Source organism: Micropterus salmoides, unplaced genomic scaffold (genome assembly GCF_014851395.1).
Source record: "Micropterus salmoides isolate LMB-PRFRI ecotype aquatic unplaced genomic scaffold, ASM1485139v1 Ms_hic_scaffold_16, whole genome shotgun sequence".
Lineage (NCBI taxonomy): Eukaryota > Metazoa > Chordata > Actinopteri > Centrarchiformes > Centrarchidae > Micropterus > Micropterus salmoides.
Genome location: NW_024040707.1, coordinates 14,877,990 through 14,903,142, shown reverse-complemented (window position 1 = coordinate 14,903,142; position 25,153 = coordinate 14,877,990). Strand labels below are relative to the sequence as shown.

The 25,153-nt window shown below is 42.7% G+C and overlaps 1 protein-coding gene across 2 annotated transcripts in view; it reads left to right on the top strand.

The window, feature by feature from the left end:
* The first annotated feature begins 2,829 nt into the window (after positions 1-2,829).
* Positions 2,830-25,153, top strand: part of nkain4 (sodium/potassium transporting ATPase interacting 4) — a 48,723-nt gene continuing 26,399 nt past the window's right edge. Inside the window, exons 1-3 of one of the 2 annotated variants that reach the window (XM_038722368.1) lie at positions 2,830-3,445; positions 21,618-21,755; positions 22,991-23,071. In XM_038722368.1, the coding sequence (XP_038578296.1) occupies positions 3,392-3,445; positions 21,618-21,755; positions 22,991-23,071 (273 nt within the window). In that variant the 5' untranslated portion in view covers positions 2,830-3,391. The remainder of the gene's footprint in view (positions 3,446-21,617; positions 21,756-22,990; positions 23,072-25,153) is intronic. The other variant, XM_038722366.1, reaches the window with a different exon arrangement.

The window sequence follows — 25,153 nt, the reverse complement described above, 5'->3', positions numbered from 1 at the left end:
GTACATGCTCCTCATAATAGCCTCTGTATTTATTCTTCATTGAGTCTGGAACTTTCTTCATGGCCAACTAGTGAAGAAAAATCAGATGAGACTCTGCCTCCAAGGACACATGCATAGTATTCTTAACATTTTCATGAGCACGGGCTCATGAAAAGAAAAAAACATTCATATGCTTGTGGGTAATTTGCAGCTATGTAGGGTAGTTTGTGTTAAGAGCTGTAAGGAGTAGCTCGATGTGCTGATTTAAGGTTAGGCTATGATGTATTATTTGCCACAGTAGGTGTGCGTTGCACCAATGCAAAATATTCAGTGTTGTTTCTTTTACCCACAGCAGCTCCCCAGGTGACATACAGTCTGAATAATGGCATATTTGGTAACCCTGTGGTATAAGAAAACTACTATTTTATCACAATAACTTTTCAGGCTGCTGTAAGTGTAAGAAAGGGTGCAATCTATTTTACTCTCATGTCTCCGTCAGCCTGACAGATGACGAATTGGCTGTTAGGTAATAGTGAAGCAGACTTCTCTTGAGTGTGCGTCTGCATGAGGAATTTTCAGTGGGGGTGTTTGAGCGCCAAAATGTGTGACAAGAGAAATATAGAAGGAAAAAGAGAAACAGCGAAAGAAAGAGGGAGCGAGAACTAGAAGCGACAGCCTTGGTTGCTTTCAAAGAGGGAAAAGCCTTGTCCTTTTGAGGTATTTTTTCTATTGTTGTCCACTACGATCCAGACTCTTGGGTCTCCTCCACAATGCAGGTCCCCTCAGAGCAGCGCACCACTGGCTGTCCTGTCGCTCCACATTAGTGTCTTTGTGGAGAACAGCAGCCCCTGAAGGCTTGGACACACTTGCCATGAAAGAAGTGTTCTGGACACACACACACACACACACACACACACACACAGAGAGAGAGTGAGTCGATAAGGAGGTGTTCGGCAAAATGGGAACACAAGGAGAACCTCTATCAAGGCTTCTAATAGAACTATAACAGTGACCTTATTTCAGCCTTGGCTCACCTCCCTCAGTCTCACCCACTCCCTCCCGAACACCCACCCACCAACACACATGCACATGTGCACACACACACAGATATTTTTATGGCACACATTCAGAAAACATGTTCTCATAAGAATTGCAGATGTGAATGAGTGAGCTTCATGCGTTCACTAATGTATTCTTAACCAACAAATTGGTTAATGCTACTGACTACACACACAGAAAGTTTTTCCTACATTAAATGACATGTTAGACTCACTAGTGTGTTTTAAACACGCATATCTTTATGTTGTGAATAGATTAGAAGATTAAAGTGTTTCCAAAGACAGCAAATATTCTATCCTGTGTTTGGTGTGAAATGTGTGTAGAATGATGACCAAGACATTTACAATATTTCCATTTGGTGTCATACTGCAGCCATGACAATGTGGCGCTCTGGTACAGTCAAGCATCATTGTTGTAACAAGCCTTAAAAAAGTTAATTGACATCCATTAGCCTAGTACAAGGCCTTTCTTAACACTGTTTGTTTATAGGTAGGGCCTAGCAAGTGGACACCATCACCGTCAAAAAGACTAGCCCACAGACGACATTGTTATAAATCGTGGCTAAACTAATAGTCTGTAGCTTTCCATTAACAAAAGATATACCAGTCTTCAAAAGGTAAACGTTTTTAAAGTCATATGCACAGTCACAGACCGGCTTGGAGCCTGAACAAGACACATATTACATAACACAATAAAGTAAATGTGCCTAATAATGCGTATCTGAGACAGATATAACTGGAATAAATGTACTATAAATCATCAATAGACTTAAACTTAGAGAAAACAGATGCAGGTGGTGGGTGATGCTCAAGCTACTTCAAATTGATCACGATTCTTGTTTTTTTTTTTTCTTCAGGTTTTGAGCTGTCATGATGAAAGAACAGTCTCTTTTTTATTTCAAAACCAAAGAGTGGGGGAAAATCCCAATTCGTGTCGGTTCCATAAATACCCCGAGGTTATTTTTGGCGACGGGTAGGGGGGTGGAGCTCCTCCCGGGCCCGGCTGGACGCAGGTGGGCAGGGCGGCGTGGGACGGCGGGGGAAGAGAGAGGAGAAGGAGCGGTACTTTAAAGGAGCAGAGCGGAGGAGTGTGTGATGAAATGAGATGTGAAGTGTTCCCTCACTCAGCCCGCAGGCGCGTAAAAGATTCATCAAGCTGGTGAGGAGAGAGGTGGGACCTGCCTCCATGCACTAGAGAGAGAGAGAGAGTGACTGAGAGAGTTGCTTTTAAGATCTTTTCTATTATAAATAATACCGAGCAGAGGCTACCCAGAAGGCAAACGGAGATCCAAACAAAAGGTCTATGCTGAGAAAGGGCGGCAGGGCAGGAGGGATTTGGAAAAGGGGGGTGGGGCAAATTTGATTGAAAGTGGAAGAGTGGAAATTGTAGGCTAACCTGCAAAGAAACTGGACATAAAATAGTAATACATTTGAAAAGTTGAAAAGTCACTGAGATAAAAAAAAAAAAGTGCCATCATTGGGTAATGTAAAATAATTTTAATTGCTTTAATTATTATTGTAGAAACTTTCAAACGGCGTCTTGTTAAATTTTGAGAAGAGACGTCTGTCTCAAAATTTGGAACATCACATAACTGAAAAATGTGGCTTCCATTTTGAAGGGCTTTTATTTTGGAAACTTGTTAGAGTGCGTCTCTTCACGTGCTCACAAGATGGCGCCAGTTCTCCATCAGCTGATGGAGAACTGGCGCTCCTCCTCAACACACGCTCATATCTCAACATGAGACGCTGACATTTACTTGTTAGCAAACACCAATATGGATTTTTAACGCTTCCCCTCTAATAAATGGCCGAAATTGTCACTTTATCACGTTATCTGTAGCTTACTTCCAATTGCTATTTAGCATCTTAACTGACTTAGCAGAAATGTATTTGGTCACCATGGCAATATATCGCCTCTGTTAAAACATTTTGAATTAACAAGCGCGCACTTTCTCGCCTCCACACCACAGACAGCTTCCAGAAACCACTTCACGCCCCCCAGTCAGCCACATCCCAGCGCCCGGTGGACTGCCCCACCACCACCACCTCCTCCTCCTCACTTCATCCCACTCCCCTCCTCCTCCTTTTACACACCGGCTCGCAACCACCCACCCAGCCAGTCACCTCAAGTCCGACCGGCCGGCTGGAACGGAGGCAAACAAACAGACCAGCCAGGTCGATCCCGTCGCGTTTTTTCCTCTTCTGGCTCATCAAAGAGACACCGGAGCAGAAAAGGAGAATGACAAGCCGGTGCTTGGATCAGCACTGAGTTTGGTCAGCACATTGAGAGCTCCTCCGACCCGTTTCCAAGTCCGTTTCTCCCGGCTTAGAGTCACGTTTTCACCGCTGACACAATGGGCTGCTGCAGCGGGCGATGCACCCTCATCTTTATTTGCACTTTACAGTTGGTGAGTTGACACATACTTCTCTGGGCTACTTGTTTTACAAGTTTGTGCTTGGAAATGGTTTCAGTGTTACCGTAGTCTTTTTTTGAATGGCTTGTTTTAACAGAAGTCCATGTTCTGTGGAAGGCTGAGCATTATCCCGTGTGGGAAACTGATCACGTTACAGAAATATCAGTTACATCCTAAAAGTTAGCTGTTATAAGCTAAAGCTATATGGCTCATAACTCACTAACGTTATACTGTAAGACTACATAGAGTCTCCATGTTTGTGTCTTCTTTCTTCCCCCTTGCTTGTGTTGATATTTGCTGAAATCGTGTTTAAGTGGAAATCACTACCCTGGATTGATAGATTTTGTGCCCATTCTTAGTAATTTGTTTATTTCTTTACCTGATCCATGAGGAAAGTCCCTGTTGTGACAGAAAACATATGGTGCTGTTGGTGTTAGGAATTACCAGAAACAGCCTCAAGTGTTAGCCCATTGATGGACAGTTTTGGGATAACTATGCTGTGTGATGCATGATGAAAGTGCATAATCAAATATATGGATTTGCTCTTCTGAATATCCTAATGGTGGCCCAGAATATACTATGTTACCTGAAGTCACCATCATGTTGTTCTGTGTGAGGCATCAGCTATTTCTTCAAAACCCATGTCGGTATTTCAGATTAATATCCAGAGTTGCTGCTGCCATGCAATATGAAACATCTCGTCTGCTGTTAAATACATTTCTTCTCTGATCTTAAGATTTTAGGGCTTTGTCTGTCAAGAACACAAACCAACTGGGGAAATGTTGATCCACAAAACACAATTGATGCAGAGACTTATGGCTTGTTGGAGCCTTTCAGTTTCTGATCAGTGAAGTGTGGGGCTGTGACATTTTCCTGATGGTAGCTTTGCAGTCTCAGATGATGCTTCCCATTGACTCACGGGCCAGCTTGCCTTTTGCCACAATCCCTGAGTAGAGTTTTACTTGACAGGGTGTGACAATGTTATTTATGGTGTTATTAAAAACTGAGGTTGCTCTCACCGTAAGCGCCCGGGTAGATGTCACTTTTAACAGCTAAGGGAACAATAAAATCTTCTCCAGCCAAAGAGTCAAGTGGGAAAGTTCTGATATGCTACATTTCATTCTGCATGAGGGAATCCAGAAACAAACAAAAGTGGAACACATGACAAAAGAAAAGCATATGATGGGAAGCGGCGGTTAGTATACCTGTGTTGGAAAAGAAACCAGGGTTTCAAACATCTAAGTAATAACAATGTTTGTACCCCCTCAAGCTAATATCTCAAGACCCCTTCAGAGTTCTCCCTCAGAGTTACAGGTTTGTGTTCTGGCTAATGCTTGGGTAGGTACAACCCGTCTCGAGTTACACACATAGATATAAAAGGCTGTTGATCTAGATTTGAAATGAACCACTGAAGCTGAGTTTAATTGCGTTTTCAGAGGAAAAAGATTAAGGCAAGCGTTTGCTTGCTCTTTCTTGCTGTCATATGAATGACTTCCTACCACCATCAGCCTCCCACTGCCCTCTCCCCACTTCATCTTAAGATTTAGTAGAGGGCTGGTGTTTATTTGTGGGTAACACCAGTGTATCTGTCAAGTTTCTGCTCTGGAAAGTTATTAGATAGTGAAACAATAGGGAACTTGGACAAAGATAAAGAGTCTTCTTATGTGTGTATGGCTTAGGTGACAATAGTGTCAGCATAGCTCCCTTTAGTAAAATGTCATGTCTCGTTCTTTGATGACACACACACACAAACGCTCTCACACACACACAAACACAGACAGACAGAGAGGGCTGTTAACCCACCTTGAGGGACACGCCTGCTTTCCCTTCCCAGACTTCGGACCTTTTTTCCTCATTAGAGAGAAGGAGGTCGACCATTTGTTAAGAGGTTTATAAAGCTGTCAGCGGGCTGCCTGAAAAGTCCCCGAAGACTCCTGGAAACAGCTTTATTTTCCCCTGGCACTATTTCTGGATGACCTGCCACTTCCTGTCTGCAGAAACACACACTTTGCAACTGCACACTTCTGATGAGTTTAACCTGGTAAGAGGGGTTACATTAAACCATGCATGACCTTTTCAAAAGGTCATGTTAGGCGTGTGTGTGTTCACATGAATATACATGTGCCCATGTGTGTGGAGCAGCACAAGGGGCCCCCACTCTCCCCTGGCTGAAACCTATGCATTGACAATGAGCCAGGTTATTCCCAGTCCATTACAGGGTAAAACTACCATTAACAAAACAACATACTCTGCTCCTCAGATGTAAAAATAGCCCTTTGCGAAGCGCTGTGTGTGCTAATTAGCTGGGCAGAGTGCTTTGATCAAACCTCTTTTGGCATCTCGGCCATCCCCTAATTGAATTGTGGTGCGCTTTCCTCATCAACAGGCCGAGCGGTGGGACTCATCTCTCTGGGACAGAAGGCAACAGATAATGAGCCTGTATTGATCGGAACGCCTCTGTTCCCTCTTCCCTCTGCAGCCTAACTATTCCAGACAGTAGGGCTGGATCGTTGTCAGAACCCTGATCAGCCCCAGAGAATGGCAAGCGTTGGCAGGAAGCCCTGTCTGTCTAATGATTTGTTTGTACTCTGAGAAACAGGCAAACTCGTTTTTGTCTCAATGGGTTGGCCGCTTGAGGCGTTGACCTAAAGCCGACCTGGCGTGGAAGCGTTTCGATTGGTCAGAAGTGGGACCCGGACCAGGCATGTTGTGAATGTCAGCGACTGGCCATGAGGTGGGATGTTGTTCTGAATGGAGGTGACGGTTAATGCAGCTCCGCGAACAGTTGGTGATTGATGAAGGAGGCCTCTTCGTTGGTCATGGTGGTTTTCCCGGGAAAGGGCAGACACGCGCACGTAGACGCACACATTATCGCACTGAACAAGGGTAATGACCTCACAACTGAACGTTGACCCTGAAGCTGCCTGACCATAACTGCGCTGGCAGCACTGACTGATGGAACCTCAACGAGACACAGGCAGTATTTCATGCACCCCTCTTCACACTCAGACACACCCACAGACACAGCTGCGCATTCTGAACTGTGAGTTATGGGTTAGTAGGTCTAGTGTAGGGGAAAGATTACAGCCTTTCATACAAGGAGGAAGTGCAGCGCTGTGGGCTCCTGACGAGATGAGAGAAATGAAGGAAAGAGCTGGAAGGGGTTTTACTTGATCACAAGCAAGGAGAAGAAAAAGTTGCCCATGTTGTCACAGCGAGTGGCTTCATGTTTGCCTATGTAGGACAAAGTGCTTTCAGTGAAGTAATCCACAGGGACAGCAGAGATCTGCAAGTTTTACCTCATCTTCACCCTTAAAAACTACAGTGAGGCTCACCACAAGCGCTAAGTGCGTGTGCGTGTGCATGTGTGTTAAATCTTGCATCACACTGCCCACTTTTCCTCTACTCTTTTGATGGCATAGCTAGAGAATATACTAACTTTGTACTGAAGGCTTCAGAGAAGTAGTAGGGGTTCAACCAAAGTGCTTCCAAGAAAGTTTTAGCGGAGAAGCAGAGAGCCTCATCCTGAGGAGCGTACTTTGTGTGACATCATCCCTTGGCAGGCATCACGCCATCTCCCACACATTACAAAGGAATTAGGCTGTGTGCCCCCCCCCCCCGCTCACACTGCTAACTTATTTGCTTTATGGAAGCGCTAACATTCAAATTTCCTGTTGAATATTTATGAGCTCAGAGATGCGGGATGTCTATCAACAAACTGTCTCTCCCACCTAACCAATCTACGTGTGACAGACACTGACACACACATGCACAAGGACCCATAGCTTTGATATTAATGCACCACACCGCTGTAATTAAGAATAATTACTGCAGCTGGGGGAATTTGCGTGGCAATAAAACATTTGATGCTATCGGGCCAGCAGACCTGGGTGTGAGAGCTACTGCTACTGTATAATCCTGTTCTGTCTTGCTAGTTTGCTTGAGAGGTCATATATCAAAATCTGGTAACTAGTGAAATATGAAAGCTGATCTTGGCAAGAGCTTACTATTTCAATTTTATCAGTTACAGATGCTACAGACATCTGTTTAGGGTATTTCCTTTGGCGCGTGCCTGGTTAAGCATGTGTAACTTCTTTAGTGTGTCTGTGTGAGAGTGGAGTCTGGTGTGATCAATGATAATGAACTGTATTTCCTTGGCACTGCCAAGTTGATGGAGGAGATAGGCCAGCGGGAATAGAGCGGATGGTCACAGCTCTTTTATCTCTCTGTTTCTTCTCTTTTGTCTTTGCCTCTCTGGGCCTGCTTGTAAGTTCCCATGAAGCCTCTCCAGACTCTGATTCATATCATTGTGATCAGAAACACTTTTTTTTTTATACTATTTGTTTTGGCTTGCACAGATGGCGGCAGAATAAGATACCATCCCTGTCTGAATTATCTATGCACATACAAAATGTGTTGTCTGTGTTTGTGTGTTCGACACAGCTTGAGATGGCCTCACCATAAACTAGGCGTATTCGCCAAATGGCAGCAGATGCCAGCAGCAATATATTTGTTGGCTTCTTAGTCAATTTATTATTTTGTAAAGTAGATTTAAATGGAGCTGAACCAGTATGTGTTTAAGACATTGAATACATTTATCACAATTGACATACAGTTATACACAAAGATGGGGTTTTAAATCTACACCTCTAAGCCTAAGGCAACTCATAGTCAATTATCTGGAACCCAGCGAGCATCAATCAACATTATGGAGCCAGTTTTTAGCTTAAACTAGACTCCTGCACCTTCTTGACACAAACAAGTCAGAGCAATCAAAACGACAGAGGTTGCTAACGTTGGTGATGGCATTTCTTTGAAGTCATTCAAACACAACACGCATAAGTGTAGTGCACTGCACTGAATGGGTGAATGTTGACTTGTAACGCAAAACGCTTTGAGTAGTTGGAAGACTACTAAAGGCACTATACAAGTACAGTCCAGATCTGTTACTCCAGGTCCCCAAGGCACCGTCTCGTCAGTTAAAGCACAGTAATGTGAGCAAACCAGATGAAACCTGCTGGCTCAAATGGTTCAGCAGCTTAGAATTGGGAAGAAATTTTGGTCATTAGGACCTGGTTACAAATTGCTATCCAGATAATTAAAATTACATGACCACCAAAGTTGCTGTTCAGACAGTCGAGAATGCTGCTAAAAAGCTCTGCCTGCTTGTTAGACTCACCCTCTGTAGGTCTATATATAAAATTAACCAATCTTAAAAGAAAGTACATATTCTGATGTTCCAGTCCTTTTAAAGGAGGGTTCATTCCAGAGACACTGTGAAAGTGGGAGATGGAGGGCAGAGGGCTTTTACAGTATGTGATTGTGGGTTACAGAAGCTCCAGTAGTTTATGTGATTTCAGAAATGAAGGTCTTAACCCTGTCTTATATTGTCCCTGGGCCCTTATTCTTTTCTTTTTGAAGGTCGTGCACAACGCCATAACTAGGTACAATAGGTGTGTGTGTGTGTGTGTGTGTGTGTGTGTGTGAGCTGTGTTTGTGCTGTCAAATGGACCCCTGGTGTTCAGTGCTGATTGTGGTCTTGACCCAGGCTGTGTTGATTGCTGTGTCTGAACAGCCCTCATCCACAGAAGAGCGGCTCCTGACAGGTCCTTGCCTGGCCTTAGCTGCAAGTACCAGCCCAATCAAAAAAAAAAAGTTGATTAAACAACAGCCTACAGCGTTTGAGAAGGAGTGTGTGTGTGTGTGTGTGTGTGTGTGTTTGTTGTAGGTCACGGGGCAAGGTGACTGCATAATAAATCTCCACTCACACCTCCAGACTTTTGGAGCTCCCACCAGTGTGTCATCATCTCACCTGAGAACCTAATGCAACCTGGGAACTCAAGGATGAGAAGCGCTGCTCGAATGTGTAATGAATGTTCATGCTCCGCCCCTTATGCGTTTCCTTTGTTAAAACACAACAAGGCTTTGTTACATTCCCGTTTTCTTTTACCCGCCTGCACCCCAATCCTCTTCCCCATTTTCTCCCCTTGCTGTGAATATGTTTGAATTATTGATTACCGTCTGATTTATCAGCGGGGCAAGAGCTACTTGAGATTTAGGGGAGATGCAGATAGAGGGGAGAGAAATAGAAAGGGGAAAGGGGGGATGGGTTCGACCTCTAACTCTGGGCCAATTAAGAGCATGACCCTGGAGACCTGAGAACTCTATTTAGCGTTCCCTTTTACCCTATTCTTTCGTTCTTTCCATCTCCCTCCCTCTTTCGGGTGCAGTGTTACAATGGAAACCTTTACGTATACAATACGATGCAGAAGAGCCTACAGGAAATAAAAAAAAAAAAAAAACCTGTCAAAAAAAGGAGACATGGGAATGTATGATGCAAATCTGAGTTAGCGTGCTGAGGAGAGAGACGAGTGCTGGTAGAGGGCCTTGGGGGGGTTTGGGCTGCATAGAAGACGGGGCTCGGTACACATCCTCCTCCCAGGACAACTGTCACTCCAAAGATAGCTCCACTTAAATATATATAGCCTATAGCCTCACCACAGAAAAAGACCCACCCAAAATGCAACATAGCAACCAGTCAGATACAGCTGAGCGGTTTACTTGCGCCCATCTTTAGCTGTGATGTGCCTATTTTCTGCTTTTTGTCTGAGGTCTTTTGTTAAACAGTGATTACAGCAGCCACGTTTTATGCTAATTGAGAAGAGGTGCCGACCTTGCTCTTGTTTCTCGACCTTCCCCAGAGTTTGGAGTCACTGCCCTCGCTGTATGCATGTTGGTTTATAGTAATATGTGTGTTCTTAGAAAAACCATCTCCTCTTTGTCCCCGGTGACCTTTTTTACAACTGTTCGCCATTTTAATGGCTTCAATTTAACAGACCATTAATTATGTGGTCATAGTGAAAACCCTGGGCTGGCAAATGCGAGTGTGCGCACGCATGTACCCATCCGTGCAGAGGCTCATGTGAGTGTGTCTCTGTGTTAGAGTGTGTGTGTTCCACACCAATGACACTGCAATATTAAGCTATAATGGAGATAAAAGTAGAACTATTTGCAAGCCCATTTCTCTCTTTCCATTCCAACGGTTCCAGTGGTGTCATTTGTTATAGTGTGGCATCGAATAAATTGCTTTGGGAGCGCCACAGCTGGGATGACTATCTTGACAGATAACACGCTGCAAAGCATATTCGTCTCACTCAGATCTTGCTACTGTTTTTGGCATTTGGTCCTTGTTTTACAAGCGGCTGATGACTTCATGGATGTTTTTGCTCTAATTATGTTGTGTGATCAAACGGTTGGACAGCGGTGATGCACACAGCGTAACTTCCTCTACTGGTGGATGAAAGATGAAGAGTGATAGGATTATGATGAAAAAAGAACATTAGTGACTCAATTATGGAAAGCAGAGCTGGAGGGTACAAACTGCTGACAGCTGTTTGCCGTTCTTGACTGCATATTCTTGATGAGAATTTCCTCTGTCGCAGTGAAATTGCCTACTTGTTAATTGGGACGAAACCTAAACAGTTTTTTGTTAGATCTGGGCCATGGGGAGGCAGAAAGGGAGAGGGGATTGGCTGGTTTAAGCTGCTTTCGTCACTTTCCCTTCCATCCTATCCATTGTTAGTTTGTTTGGGTTTTATCCATCGCTGTATTATTGTCCTGCTTTTCTTCCATCTCCTGTGAGAAATCAAAGTATCTGTATGTGTGCTGCAGTCTGCTGTCTCATCTCTCATTTTCCATATGACACCCACACAACAAACACCACATTTGGAGCCACAAGAGGAGGAGACAAAACCTCACAAGTGACATTAATCCCCTGGGTTGGGGCTGAAATCATAACCGCCAGTGCTGCCGCATTCGTCTTGATGTTGATGCTGCAAAGTCTAAATTTGCCTCTAATAAGCTAAGTACCGCTGCCACCTTTGCAGATAAACTTAAACTTAGAAGTGTTGGCTGACGGCAAGTGGAGGAAGAGAGACTTGAGTGAGATAAGGGTTTTACAAGAGCTTCCAGCCGCGTGAGGAAGGATGTTTGCTGTCACAGTTTAGAAATTAGTGTCATATCTCGGTGAACTTTGCTACATCAAGTCGGCTTGTTGATTTTTGCGCTAAAACCCTTACAACCTAAGGTCTAGTTGGTTTTGTGCATGCAGTTATTGAGAAAGTGACAATGAAAGTAGTTTAGGCATTGGCAGTAATTTGATAAATGTAGGATTTCTTCTAGCTAAAGAGTTGCCATGACTAACAAACAAACAAGACTTAATGTTTGATGGAATTCAGGGAATGCTCTTTTACACGTGTGTCTGATCTTCATCCTCTGTTCAACACTGTTAACACAGGAAAGTCTTACACGGACCACACCTTAACCTATTGATCTATCATAGTGTCATATATATTTCTAACATTTCTCTGCATCATAGTTGTGGGAAATGCGATTCTGGAGAAATCCAATACCATGACAAATACCATGGTATAGAGTGAACAACGACATAGACTGCGATACTCACAGCTCTGCCTGCTCTCTAGCTAACATCACAACAGCATTACTCGGTGAACTAGAAAGTGACCTGAATGTCCTGGCCAAGTCGTTAAATGTTACCTGACACACACATCATGGATGGAACTGCTGGAGTACTGTTGTGTGGTTCGTCCATACAACATAATTCTCTCTTAGGGATGAGCTTTGTTGGCATGGTCTGAGTCCTCCTGTTCAGTATTACCAATTTCTGAGTCAACCGCACTCCTCCATGTTTTGAATGCAAATTTCTTTTCTGCAACACTGGCAAGTGTGGAAGAACGGACCATGGTGAAGCTGGATATCAGTGCATAAGTTGGATATCAGTTTTAAGTTGGCTATTCGACAGATGTCGATAACTTAAAACTAACTTCACCACGGTAGAGAGTGTCATCACCTTGCAAAAATATTGTCGTAATTGTGGAATTAATGAAATAAACGATCAAGCATAATTGTAAACCATAGACTTTTTCTATCGTCAAGCAATATATATCGTCATATTACACAGCCCTACTGCAGAGTGGATGACATTTTTTTTTTTTTTTAAATAAAGCAAGTAAATAATGAAAATCAGAGGAGATGAGGAAACCGGGTAACAGATGGAGAGAGAGATAGGAGATCAGAGTGTCTTCGAGTGGGACAACTTTAACCCCTAACAAGGCTAGTTGACAGGCCAGACAGGGCAAGGAGTTGTAACTGGTCTGAAGATGGACAGTAAACAGAGAGGGGAGAGCGCTTCATTCAACTGAACTGGTAAAGCTGAAATGCACTAAAGTCAGCGGCTCTCAGTGGAATTGAACTGAACTGAAAACAATTGTGAAACAAAAGTAACAGAGAGAACATTACAACACGACAGACCATGGAAGTGAAAGGTTTAAAGTAGTTTGCCAGTGTCCAGAGGGAGACTCGGTTCAAAGCACTGGCTTTCATTATGTTTCTTTCAGTGGGATGGATTTGTGTGTTGTGTTTTCCCACCAGCACTGAGAGATTAGCATGTTATTAGCACTCAGAGCACTGGAAGTTTAACATATTCAATCTTAAATAAAGAGTCCTTCCATTCATAGGCTTTCAATAGTCACTTAACAAAAACCAGAGCTACAGTGAGCCCTTCACTCAGTGTCTGTTTAGAACCGCTACCTAAAACAAGTGGTACTTGGTGAAGTACAAAGGGGACTAGCTGCTGTGTTTCACTGTGCAGCCCATATTTCAAACAGTGAAGAAGAAAGTGGCTTATGAAGGCACCCTGCCTCTTAATCCCTGTCTCAGCTCTGCTAGACCAGGCACCACCAAAGGCTATCTATCTATCCAACCCTCCATGTACCCAATGAAGGCCACACACATACACACCCATCACACACATACTGAGATTGGCACCATTAGTTACACAAGGACCAGGCAGGCACCAGAGTATAATGACTTTACCCAGGCGAGAGGTGAAAAATTGGATTGGAGAAAGTTTTTGAGAAGTACTTTACTGCCTGCTGGGAGTCACAGAGTAAAGACAAGCCGGGGCAAAGCATGGCAGAAAAAAAAGTCTGCAAGCCTCTGATTCATGGCATGTGTCTGTGACTGTCTTTCTCTTTATTTAGATTTGAAATAGAATGGTTGTTTTTGATTTCTCCCAAGATAGTAGGTACCACCAGTTCTGTGAGTATGTGTGTAGCCTTTTCTATTGTTTACTCTAACAGCAAAGTGCTCTCACTACTCAGTATGGTGTTAGCATGCTGAATAATGGTCATTTAATTTCATAAATCCTTTACATGGGCTACTCATTTCCTAAATATGTCCTTATGCAGTGATTATGACATACTGCATGATCAGAGTTAATACTTAGTGAGCTTTGATCCATTCGGTCCCACTCAGATATTTGACTTATTGCCATGCAAATCTAAAAGGCTTGGCAGAAAAACATGAGCCTAAGTTACCTGATAAGTATAATTTGGGCCCTGTCTAAAGCCCGATTTATACTTCTGTGTTGGTGATAGCGTTACATTGTCAGCTCTGTTGATTGCAGAGGCAGCTAACTTGTGGTTTAGCCATCCGCTAATTTGAATGGGGATAAAATGATGATTGTGCGGCACTTCTAGACTTCTAGACAAATGTTAGTGACCGAATGGATCACATTCTGATAGTGAAACAAGTCATTTCGAGTGGGTTGTGATGCTCAAAAATATGCAATCACTGTGTTACAGCCGCTTAATTGGCCGCTAGGTAAATTTACTTGAAAGCATGGGGCACTTCCTGTGGGCTTCCGATGCTACCCAGCAGACCATCATTCTTGCGGTCCCCATCGCTGCAACATGTAGTCACAGCTTAGGGTACAGGGCTATGCGTTGGCCCTAGATTTAATGCAGAAGTGTAAATTCGGCCTGAACCCAGGTCATGTATCTGTTCCTTTGAACCGAGTGAACCCGTGAAGACCTCAAAAATTTCTACCTATTTTCACCAATTCATCCAAAGGGTAAACTGTTCCTCCTCTGTGTGCTTTATCTAAATTCTGTTTAGAGCCCCAAGGAGAAAAATGCTAAGAACAAAGGCTAAAAAATTAACCATATTTTGTCTAGCAGAGATGCTTTTTCTGATTTCTAATCCTGTTAACCATCTCCCGACCCCTCAGATTTGTCTTGTGTTTCCATGGCTTTCCTGGCTTTTTATAATGTGGCATGTTTGCCCTGGCAGTCAGTTAAAGTGCAAAACACGTATGAAACAGAACTGGTCATATGGATATTGCATACAAATTGCCTCTCTGAATCCAGTGTTTCCCACACATAGACTTTACTTTGGCGGACCACCTAGGTATATTAACTGCCACCCACGTATGTTTGGAGAACCATTTTAGCAATTTGCAGAGAAACACAGAGTTGTTATCGATTACGTTACAAGACGCAGGCATGGTGAATATTTTACAGGCACGGACCAGGTAAAGCAACAGTGAGCACACAAGTGCAGATGTCATTCGTTAGCTGCCACATTGTTTTCGTTATCATAGGCTACGTCACCAGCAAGACTCCTCCACATGCGGCGCACCTGCTGATGTAAACGGAATCGCGGGTGGAAAAATCCAAGAGACGAGTTCTGTCTTCAGAGAGACAGAAAGAGGCAGGGCACACCACTGTGTTTGCAGCAGTGGTGTGTGTGTGTGTGTGTGTGTGTGTGTGCAGGGAAAACAGAACTGAAGGGAGAGAGAGCAGATTAAATTAGTAAGTAAACAAGAAATAAGAAACAAGCTAGTAGAACACATTATTTTCCATTTAGCTCTTTTAACCCTGATTGTAACACTGTAACTTTTATTATATTTTGTGTTGCTTTTAAACTTTTACATATTTCCCTGTTGCTTTTATGTTTTATGTAAAGCACTTTGAATTACCTTGTTGTTAAATTGTGCTATACAAATAAACTTGCCTTGCCTTGCCTAGAAACAGACAATATACCCTGCTAGCACTGACCAAGCCGCTGCCCAAGTTTACTGTCATTCTGTGGGAAATACTGGAACCTTATCATTTTATCAGGTTTGGCCTCATTGGCCAATGTGTGTTTGCATGTCTAAAGTAAAAACAACCAATTAGCAAAGCCACTGAGAAAAAAAAAGTTACAGGAGATAACATGGTAGCAGGATTTCTCTGTAATTCACCTGTCACATTCTCTGGTCTTCTTCAATGTCGTCCTTCTGCCTGACTCTGTGAGTCAGAGTTATATGCTCGAACATAGAGGAGGCTGACTCATGTAGCCTAAAGTCATACAGAATGGGCACACACACACACACACAGACCTGGTTTTCAAAGCCACAGACACTGATGACACATTCAGTAACATGTTATCAGAGGACATTTCACAGAGGACGTACACAGAAAAAACACTGATGTGATTTATAGTACCTGGAGGCTACGGTGGAAATGAGAGTCACCAGTCACCTCTGTCCTCTCGCTCTGGGGCGAGCGTCATCAGGTCCTTTCTTCCTGTTTACACCTAAAACCCCATCAGAAGTGTGTCCTACTACTGCATGTCACTAAATTGTGACAACACAGTTGAGTCATGAATCACAAGCCCACCCTGCCTCATGTTTTGGTCTTTGTTTGAAATCCCTGTTGGATGCTTAGGATGCGAAGAAAACTTTTTTTTTCTTGCATTTCAGCCACTTATCTTATGCACACTATGCACATCTTAATCAGCTATCAAAAGATGCGGATCAAACGCTTTTTCCCTCTCAGACACGTTCACTCTGATCCTCTCATCACCTCTCTTCTTTTTTCTTGGCATGTTAAAGGAGGCGAAGGTGGTGATTGAAATGTTTTGGGACTTGGATATTCTCAATTTCTTTGTTGAGGAAAGGAGGGATTATAGCGTAAGAGTGTGTCCACTTGTGTCTCCTTTGTTGCTCTGTTTATATTTGCTCTGTTCGTTCATGCGCGCCTCTAGAAGCTGAGAGAAAACACACAAGCTAACACCACCTAACAGAAGCAGCAGGGTTGAGATGTCCTTGTTAATAATCACATGGCTGAAGGAGAGAATAATTGATGGTGTTGGAGTGCTAGGAATAGAGAGAGAGAGAGAGAGAGAGAGAGAGAGAAAAAAAATAAGTGTGAAAAGAGAGAGAAGGATGGTGCAAACAAAGGATAGGCAGCAGTGGAGGTGAGTGAGGGGCTTGTTGCATCCTGCTGTCGTACCCACCCCTTAATTGCTTAGTATTTATGGCGAGGAGTGGTATGTGTGGGCAACATGCTTCTCCACATAGACACACCCAAAACCAAAATACACACTAAGAGATTCCGTCACCCTAGAGGGAGTCATTTGTGCTCGCAGGAGGTCGGTGGGAGGCTTTTACGGGCCGTTATGTAGCCGGCTCACTATTCCTGGAAGAGTGCTGGTATCTTTTGATCAAATTCTACCCCACTCTCCAGTAACTTGCTTCCTATGAATTGTGGGCTAATTGTGCCATATGGGTTTGTGTGATTGTGTGTGTGTGTGTTGCCTGCATGTGTGTCTGGGTGGGCAGAGGCCTTTCTCTTCTTGATTGATTGTTGTCATCTTGGTGGATTATTGAGTTAGCAGCGAATGTGATAGGCTCACTACAGCATCTCAGAGGAGAGAATATGCACGCACACACGCGCGCGCACACATACACACACAAGCCCCTCACGCCAATAGACTTCTTTAATTCAGTGACTGGTGGAAATCTTTCGGGGAAGGGGTCCATGGCTGTGTGTAATACATCGAGGAACCTAAAGTATGTGTGTTGGATGGATGTGCAATAGCATGGCTATTGCCCTGTACTCGGGCAGCAGTCCATGTAGGAATGCATGTGTGCAGAGGATATAGTGTGTGTTTCTTTGAATGTTTGAATAATAGTGAGTAGTGTTGGTGTAGGAGTCAAATGCACACAGATAAGACCCCAAGGCTTTTTGCTTTTATCCAGTCAAATAGAATAAAAGCTGTTGAATAGATTTTGCAGAGCTTTTGGATCTCTCTTTTTTTCCACCAGGATTACCAGAGGACATACTGAGACCTGAACTGTACCCCATCTTCTATCTGATATTGTGTGAAGGGAGCTAAGATCTTGACCATAAAATTGAACATAGGAAGTCAAAAATACAGTATGCTGTGTATTACTTTTGGCTAACTATGTAGGCGTAGTTGACTGTTTGCGGGTTTCCCATTTTAAAATGTCATAAGCAGTGGCATGCAGTAGGCAAAGGCAGATATACCGTAAAACTTCCATTAATAGCTGAGTCCCAAATAGCCGCCTACCCTCTTTACTGGCCTGGTGTGGGAACACATTTTGACAAATAAACGCTGGTCTCCATTAAACGCCTGGTCCGGTTTTTATAGAGGTTCTTTGGATGTATAAAACCTCTTAAACCCCGCGGGTTCGCCTGCTTTAGCTGCTTCTAAGCTGCTTAGATAGTGCATACAAATATTAATGTTTAAACATATGATCAATATGTCAGTATGGACATGCTACACTTTGTTAGATCGGTAAGATTCTCCACAATTCAATCATTCAGTTCATTCAAAACAGCAAGCCCCAAAGTCTAATTCTTATAGATTTACCAGTGTAACCTGCATGGTACAAGAGATGAAAAGAAAAAGAAAAGTGCAGAGTCCCATTACTTTTGAAGCGCTCATTAAGTCCGCTCGTTAAGTCTAAATGTGTCCGTTCCTTGATTATTAAATTCCTTTAGTTGTGAATCCTGTCATGTGAAGTCCATCGCCTTCTGTCTGCTAACTTCTGCCACACTTCTCTCATCCTGCACCGTGTTGTTGTTTTTGTTACGTTGCTGCCTTCAAAATAAAAGCACAGAAGCCCCCTGTCAGAGCTAGATCAAATGAATGAGGTGTATTTGATATTACTGGATAATTTTTATACAAGTAATATTCTGTTTGAAATAAATCAACTGTTTCATAGTAGCCTATTTCCGTTTTGTGCAAGAGGAATTAAAGACCTGTCCCATATGGAAGCCTGTCCCAAATATAGGCAGGGTCAATTCAGTGATTTTAGCAAATAAAAGCCCAGGCTGTTAATCAAAGTTTTAGGGTATGTATAAGGGCCCCTCTACCCTACTGTTTTCTATCTCATTTTATCTTTACAATCAGAGCTTGTTGTATCAATTTATTTAACCCAGGTCTGCGTTATATTGATGATGAAGTAAAAAGAATGTACTTGCACACAATGAAGGCAATCTACAGCTGTAAACCTGCACATCTATAAACACCCAGAGTCTGTCATTGTCTGCTATCGATGCAAGAAATTGACCTTGCTTGCCTTAAACTTGAACTTAAAATGTTCACTGGACCTATTAGCTGTTTGATAAATGTGCTATGTTATGTATTCTCTAGTTGAGAAAATAATGGGCCAGGTGTAAGCGCACTTTGTCACCATCAAAAACATAATGACAAAAAGAGTTAAAGCTGTTACTGACAAAATAGCAGAAATTAGTATTTGAATCAGGCTTTACTTTTCTCTACAGCAATTTTAATGGCAGAGTTTGACCGCTGGATTATTTTGTTTATTCCCGTTACTCATGTGAGTAACATGAGTAAACGCATTATTTCCCCATAATCTGGTTTACCACAGCATCATGAACCCTAAATAAGAAGTTTTGCCATGATTTAATTGCTGTAAACGAATGAAAAGGATGCTGAAATATCTACATGATTTTGTAGAATGTCTGAATTCCTACATGTCAGGTCTGTCCGCAAGATGACAAGCAAACAACTTTTAACATGCTTGTCATTCAGTCTATGCTATGCTAACTTTCATATTAAAGTACAGCAATAGCTGGAATCAAGTAATGAATACATATTTTCAGAACTTACCATGTAATTCAACTTCTTGGCTTACTTTTCTCCCAAAAATCTCCTTTGCTCAAGTTTATATTTTCAACTTTAGCGAATACATGAATTTTGTGTATTTGCTTTAATTACCTATTCATGTCTTCGCATTGATTTTGTATGTAATCATTGTGCCACGTCAAAAATATTCTTCGCTTTCTGTTTGAACACAACTTTAGGGTTGGGTTATGCTCAAAAAGATCTAGTTTATACGATGTGTTGTCTGACCTCATCTGAGGGCAGAAGTGTTTATAGCTGTTCCAAACGGCCACACTGGGCAGTGGAGTGAAAAAAGAGGAGCGAGAGAGGTTTAAATATGTGGATAGCAGCACACATTTTCAGACATTTTGTCGTCATAGTGTTGCACTCAGTTGTACACGCAAAAACGTAACAATTAAAATTGTGTAATAAAAAATGAAAGGTTAAATCAAGGGCAATACTTGACTGAAGATACTTTTCAAGTGTCTTCAGTACAGTAAAATCTGTTCAACCATCCAATAAGCAGTTCTGATGAAGCATACTTGCAGCTTTAGGCTTCCAGTTAAACAATAAACTATTTTGCTGTGATTAAATCAGCTGTTATGCTTAGAATTATCACTGATCAGGTGCAAAATTGTGTGTTTTCTTTCACATTTGTCCTCCTTTGAATCTGAGTGAATCAGGACATGACATGCATGCGTCTAAAAAGCTATAGCTGATTAATAGCTCAACAAATTCAAAAGGGTCAGTCCTGTAAGCTCCCCGACCAATTTAATTGCAGCCTGAGCGGCAACTCATCTTTGCTGATGTCCTCCTGCGTGAGCTTTATTGAGCTCTCTAACCACGACCCAGAGCCGACCAGAAGATGTATGACTCTTGTGACTGATTTCATTTCCTTCAGCCCCTCTATGCAAGGGATAGACAGAGGTTATTAAGAGAGAGGGAGCTCCGTCGTTCTACGTTTGCATATGTTGCCTTTTCCCTCATCTCTCTCTCATTTATCTCTTTTTCAACATCTTCTTTTTCAAAATCTCCATCCACCTCAATTTTGTTTCCCAGCCATTATCCATTCTTTTTTTTCTTCTCCTTGCACTAGAGTGAAGGCTTTATCTTTGGTTTGCTGCGATATTCCTTGAATTTAGTGTGATAGTGCTTGGTGCAAGTCGCAGTTCACTCACCTCGCCCCCTGTCGCTTCAGACCCTGTCTGTGAAGTTGTTGCACTTGCCCTCTATACGAGGGAGTTTTTAATTATCACTCAGTATTTGATCATCTCCCTCCACTGCCTGTCACAATGTCTCATCGGGTTGCTGGTAACATTTCCATTACATTAAGAAGAGCAGCCACGGCTGTGTATCAAGTGTATGATGTGTGTGTGTGTGTGTGTGTATGTGTGTGTGTTTGCGTGAATGTGCTCGGTGGTGCGTTCCTATCAGAGACGAGGTTCTTCCCTCCCTCATCCATCTTCAAGCGCTTGGCTAGAAATGACATGTCGACACACAGTGAAACACATCATTGCTTGAGACACACAAACACACACACACACACACACACACACACTCACTGGAAATGGAATTGGATTGGCAGCGGAATTCTAATTAAATGGTTTACACCCCCCCCCCCCTTTTTTCCCCCAAATGGCATGCTAATTGAGTTGATGCAAATAGGGACTCAACAGTCTGAAAGGTTCAAATTGCTTTGTTATTTTTTTTTGCTGCTGCACAAAATGTTATATGCAAAGAGTGCAGGTAGGAGTGAAGGGAGATAGGGGAACAAAAAGGACACCATCAATGAATCAATCTTCTTCATGTAAAAATAATTGGGCCCAAAAAAAACACTGTTGATGTAGGAGTGGAAAGGGTGAGTCTGTATTGGGAAAACTGTGGAGTTTCTCTTTTCATTGTAGAGGGTTTAACTTTGCTTGTGTTGTACACGTGAGTGTGCATGTATACACGTTGTTTGCGAGCACATATTTTAATAACCCCTTAAGCTCACTGCAGTGGTATTATTCAGGAAGGCCCTCACCTCCCCAGAAAATTCCCAGAGCATTCTCATTGTTGTTGGCAGGACGGTTGGAAAATAGTGAGCCGCTCTTTAGCTCGGCAGGGGTTGAATCGATAAATCTGTCATTGTTTATTTTACAAAAACTTCCAATTTTCACCTCTGGGCACTCCCAGAGTCTGAGGCTAAATACTCAAACTGTTCATGCCTGCTTGCTCAGTGTAGGATTGCTGGCCAATTGCTGTGCGGTGAAAAGATACTGTCCTCAATAAAGTCAACAAGTTGCCATTTTTGTAGGGCAGCAGGAGAGGCCGTTTGCTTCCAGAACATGTGAACCTCATAACATATGTGTCTTTTTACTTTTTTTTCCTCTTCTCGCCCCTTTAGGTGTTGGCCTTAGAAAGACAGGTTTTTGACTTCCTGGGTTACCAGTGGGCCCCAATCCTTGCCAACTTCTTCCACATCATCATTGTCATCCTCGGCCTCTTTGGCACCATCCAGTATCGGCCGCGCTACATTGTGGTGGTGAGTATATATAACTGAAGACTGGTAGTTCATATTAAACTCTATTCAGGCTGTCACATAATCCTGTTCCTCACGGTTTTTGTCAAGCAGTGTTCCATCACTTTGCATTAGTCCTCTGCCTGTGCATCTGTTTGTACATGTTGTTGCCTTTCCTCTTTAATTGCAGCACTCTCTTGTATATTTTGTGACACCCTTAAATCACTGTAATCCCATAGTAATTAGGGCTAATGAAAAGGCGTGGGGGTGTTTGGGGGGACTAAGGAGCTCATCAGATTTATACTCCACGCAGAGTTTCTGGACAGAGAAGGTCATTCTTTGAAACACTGTACAAAGCAGTTTCTCCCTGTTGTTGCCCTCCGCCACTGTGAAGCTTCATAAATGTGCTTTTATGCACTTGAGTTTTTACTTGCAACCATAACATTAATCTTAGGCATTAAAAACCTCTTTTAAGCAGCAGTAGTGGAAGCACAGATGGTGATGTTAATGACCAGGAAAAGACTGCGGGAGCGAGAAAAGAGAGGAAAAGAGAGTAAATAAAGACAGACAGAGCAGATGTAGATGGATAAACGGGAGACACACAGGATGAGACAAAGAAACAGAGGAAGCAGGAATTGAAGGGAGGAGAGGAAGGAGGGAGAGTAGAGCTATTGTCATGTCAAGTGGAAAAATGGGAAAGAGCAAGCTGAGGGCTTTCGTGATTCAACATGTATGTTTTTTCATGAAGGTTCTGGTTTGCCGCTCGCTCTTCCTCTGACACTTCTGATATTTTAAACACAATTCTCATCGTGAGTCAGAAGATTTCACAACCTTCACAGTGATGACTCTCTTTCTCTGTCTCTCGCTGTCAATGAAAACCACTGCGTGTCTGTCAAGAGTTAGCTGTCTGGCTATACAATTTTATAAATTGTTGAAGTTGTGAACTTCATTCAGCCTCAGCAGTTTAAAAAAACTGCAGCTCCCTCTGGGCTCAAATAGACTTGCTGAACTTACTGGCACCTTAAAAAAAAGTGAGGTTATGCATACAAATCTATTTGTATGTTTATAGCCTATGCTGTTTCCACTATATGTGTATACAGCATGTGGGTGTGTATTTATGCATTTTTATGCAGGATTATGTGTGTGTGGGAGGACACTGTCCACTGACTTTACTTTGTTTAGGAGCTCGTTCATTCAACCTGTCATTTTAGTTCATCTGGTTTCCATGGAGCTAATCTGTCTGTGTCTTTGCTCCCCAGTATACAGTATGGGCCGCTCTGTGGGTGGCCTGGAACGTCTTCATCATCTGTTTCTACCTGGACGTAGGAGGCCTGTCCAAGGTAAGACTTTTGAAGTTTCAGCCTGCTGTTTTCTCCAACTCTTTCGTCATCCTTCTGTCAGCCAAGTCGGGTGGCTTTGTCTATACTGTGTTGAATGTTTTATTTTTCTAAGGTCATGCTGCTGGTGGGGGAGTGAAGCCTCATTTGCATTCCTATGCACAAGGGTTACGCCACCTACACTGTAGTTGTCTTTTTGAGAACCTACAGCTGACGTACACTTATACCTGCTTAGCAGGTTTCAAATCATTCAGAACTCAGCTGCCCGGATCAAATAATTCGACCACATCAACCCCGCTCTAATCCAACTACACTGGCTCCCTGTCCAATACTGGATTGACTATAAAAATCTTCTGCTTACCTTCAAAGCCGTCCACAACCTAGCCCCCACTTATCTTTCTGACCTCCTTCAGGAGTACACCCCTTCCCTCTCCCTGCGCTCATCCTCAGTTGGTCTTCTGACCATTCCCACCTCACACCTCAGAAGCATGGGTGCTTGGGTTTTGCAGCTGCACTGCTCCCTAGCTTTGGGATTTCCAGCCCCAACACATTTGACAGCATTTAAATCCCACCTCAAAACACTGTGATTATCATTGTACTGGACATGTCCCTTATATCCATACCATGTTAATGTTAGTGTTTTATCCCCCCACCTACACGTGTCTGCCCAATTTTTGTCTCCTGATTTGTCTGTGTGTTTTTCCATGTTTCACAGTTTTTTTTCTGTACGAGTCTGGTTCTTTGTAAGGCGACCTTGGGTGTCTTGAAAGGCGCCCACAGGTAAAATGTATTAGAATTATTATTTATTGTTTTTACCATGGCCACAGAAAATACTTATTTCTGATTGGCTGGCAGGTGACCTAAAGACGAATCCGGGTTGAGAGCAGACGTGAACAAGCAGCCATTGCTGGGGTGGCATCTCACTTGTAAACCCGTAACACCGTATTAAAGTAATCCATAGCAACAATAACTGCTATAGTTACTACTTGCTAACAGACTTGCTAACAGTTAGCTAACTCTTACAGGTAAATATTAGGTTTTTGAAAAGGATAAGTAATTCTGTAATACTAGACAGATTTAGCTATACTAGCAGATTTTCCAATACAAGTGTTCTCCTTTCAAAGTGAATGAGAGAATGGTTCCAATTACCAGCAGAACAGGAACAGGTGAGGGCAAAGACAGTTTTCTGGAAATAAAATCATTCTTATCTTTGCCAAGAAAAAGCCTCAAGTCTGAGTTTGTTTTTTCTCCTGAAAATGATTCAGCTTTAATTTGATGTTACACCATCACAGCACAGCTGCTGTTGTTGTAAAAAACAAAAGTATAATTGAGCATTCTTAAGCTTTATCAGCAATTAACATATGTTTTAGCTATAATTCACTGTTACCAGGTGCTTTATGCGTATGTCAAGCCTGAAGTAAACCATTACCTGTGGTACAGCCGTCTAGTATGTATCCTTCACCAAACTATAAATCACCCCTTAGGCTTTGGGAAACACACACAACTGCAACACTTCAACAGAGATGTATGATTTGGCCTTGAAGAATGTCTGTATTACCTTCTAAATTGTTTGTGTGGTGCTTAATAGGTAAATGATTGGGGACAATCCCCCCCCCCTAAACCCCCACGTACACACAAACACACCTTTAAATTTGAATAAAATTTACACACCCTGTACATTTATTCACCCTCCATCCTCCTGTCAACACTCTGCTCTCTTCCCCTTTGATCTTTTAAATTTATTCTGCATATTTTGCAAGTTCCATATCTTGCCTTTTTCATTTCAGCATACTCCTCTCCCCTCCTCTCCTAGCTATTCTTGCCCAATTGCTTCCCTGACCATTGAGAATAATGAATTAATGTAGGCAACGTTCATCTCACAGCAGTTTGGACAGCCAAAATGAATTTCAGAAACACCTTCCCAAGCTCTGGCGACTTTGTCATTGTGTAATAGACCTTGGCTCCATCAAGTGTGTCCGTCTGTCACTGCATATTTGTCAATGTGTGTCCACTGTGTGTGTATGTGTGTGTGGAGGATGGGGGGGTGTTTCTGCATGGTTCCAGCTAGAATAATGAGGCTTGTAG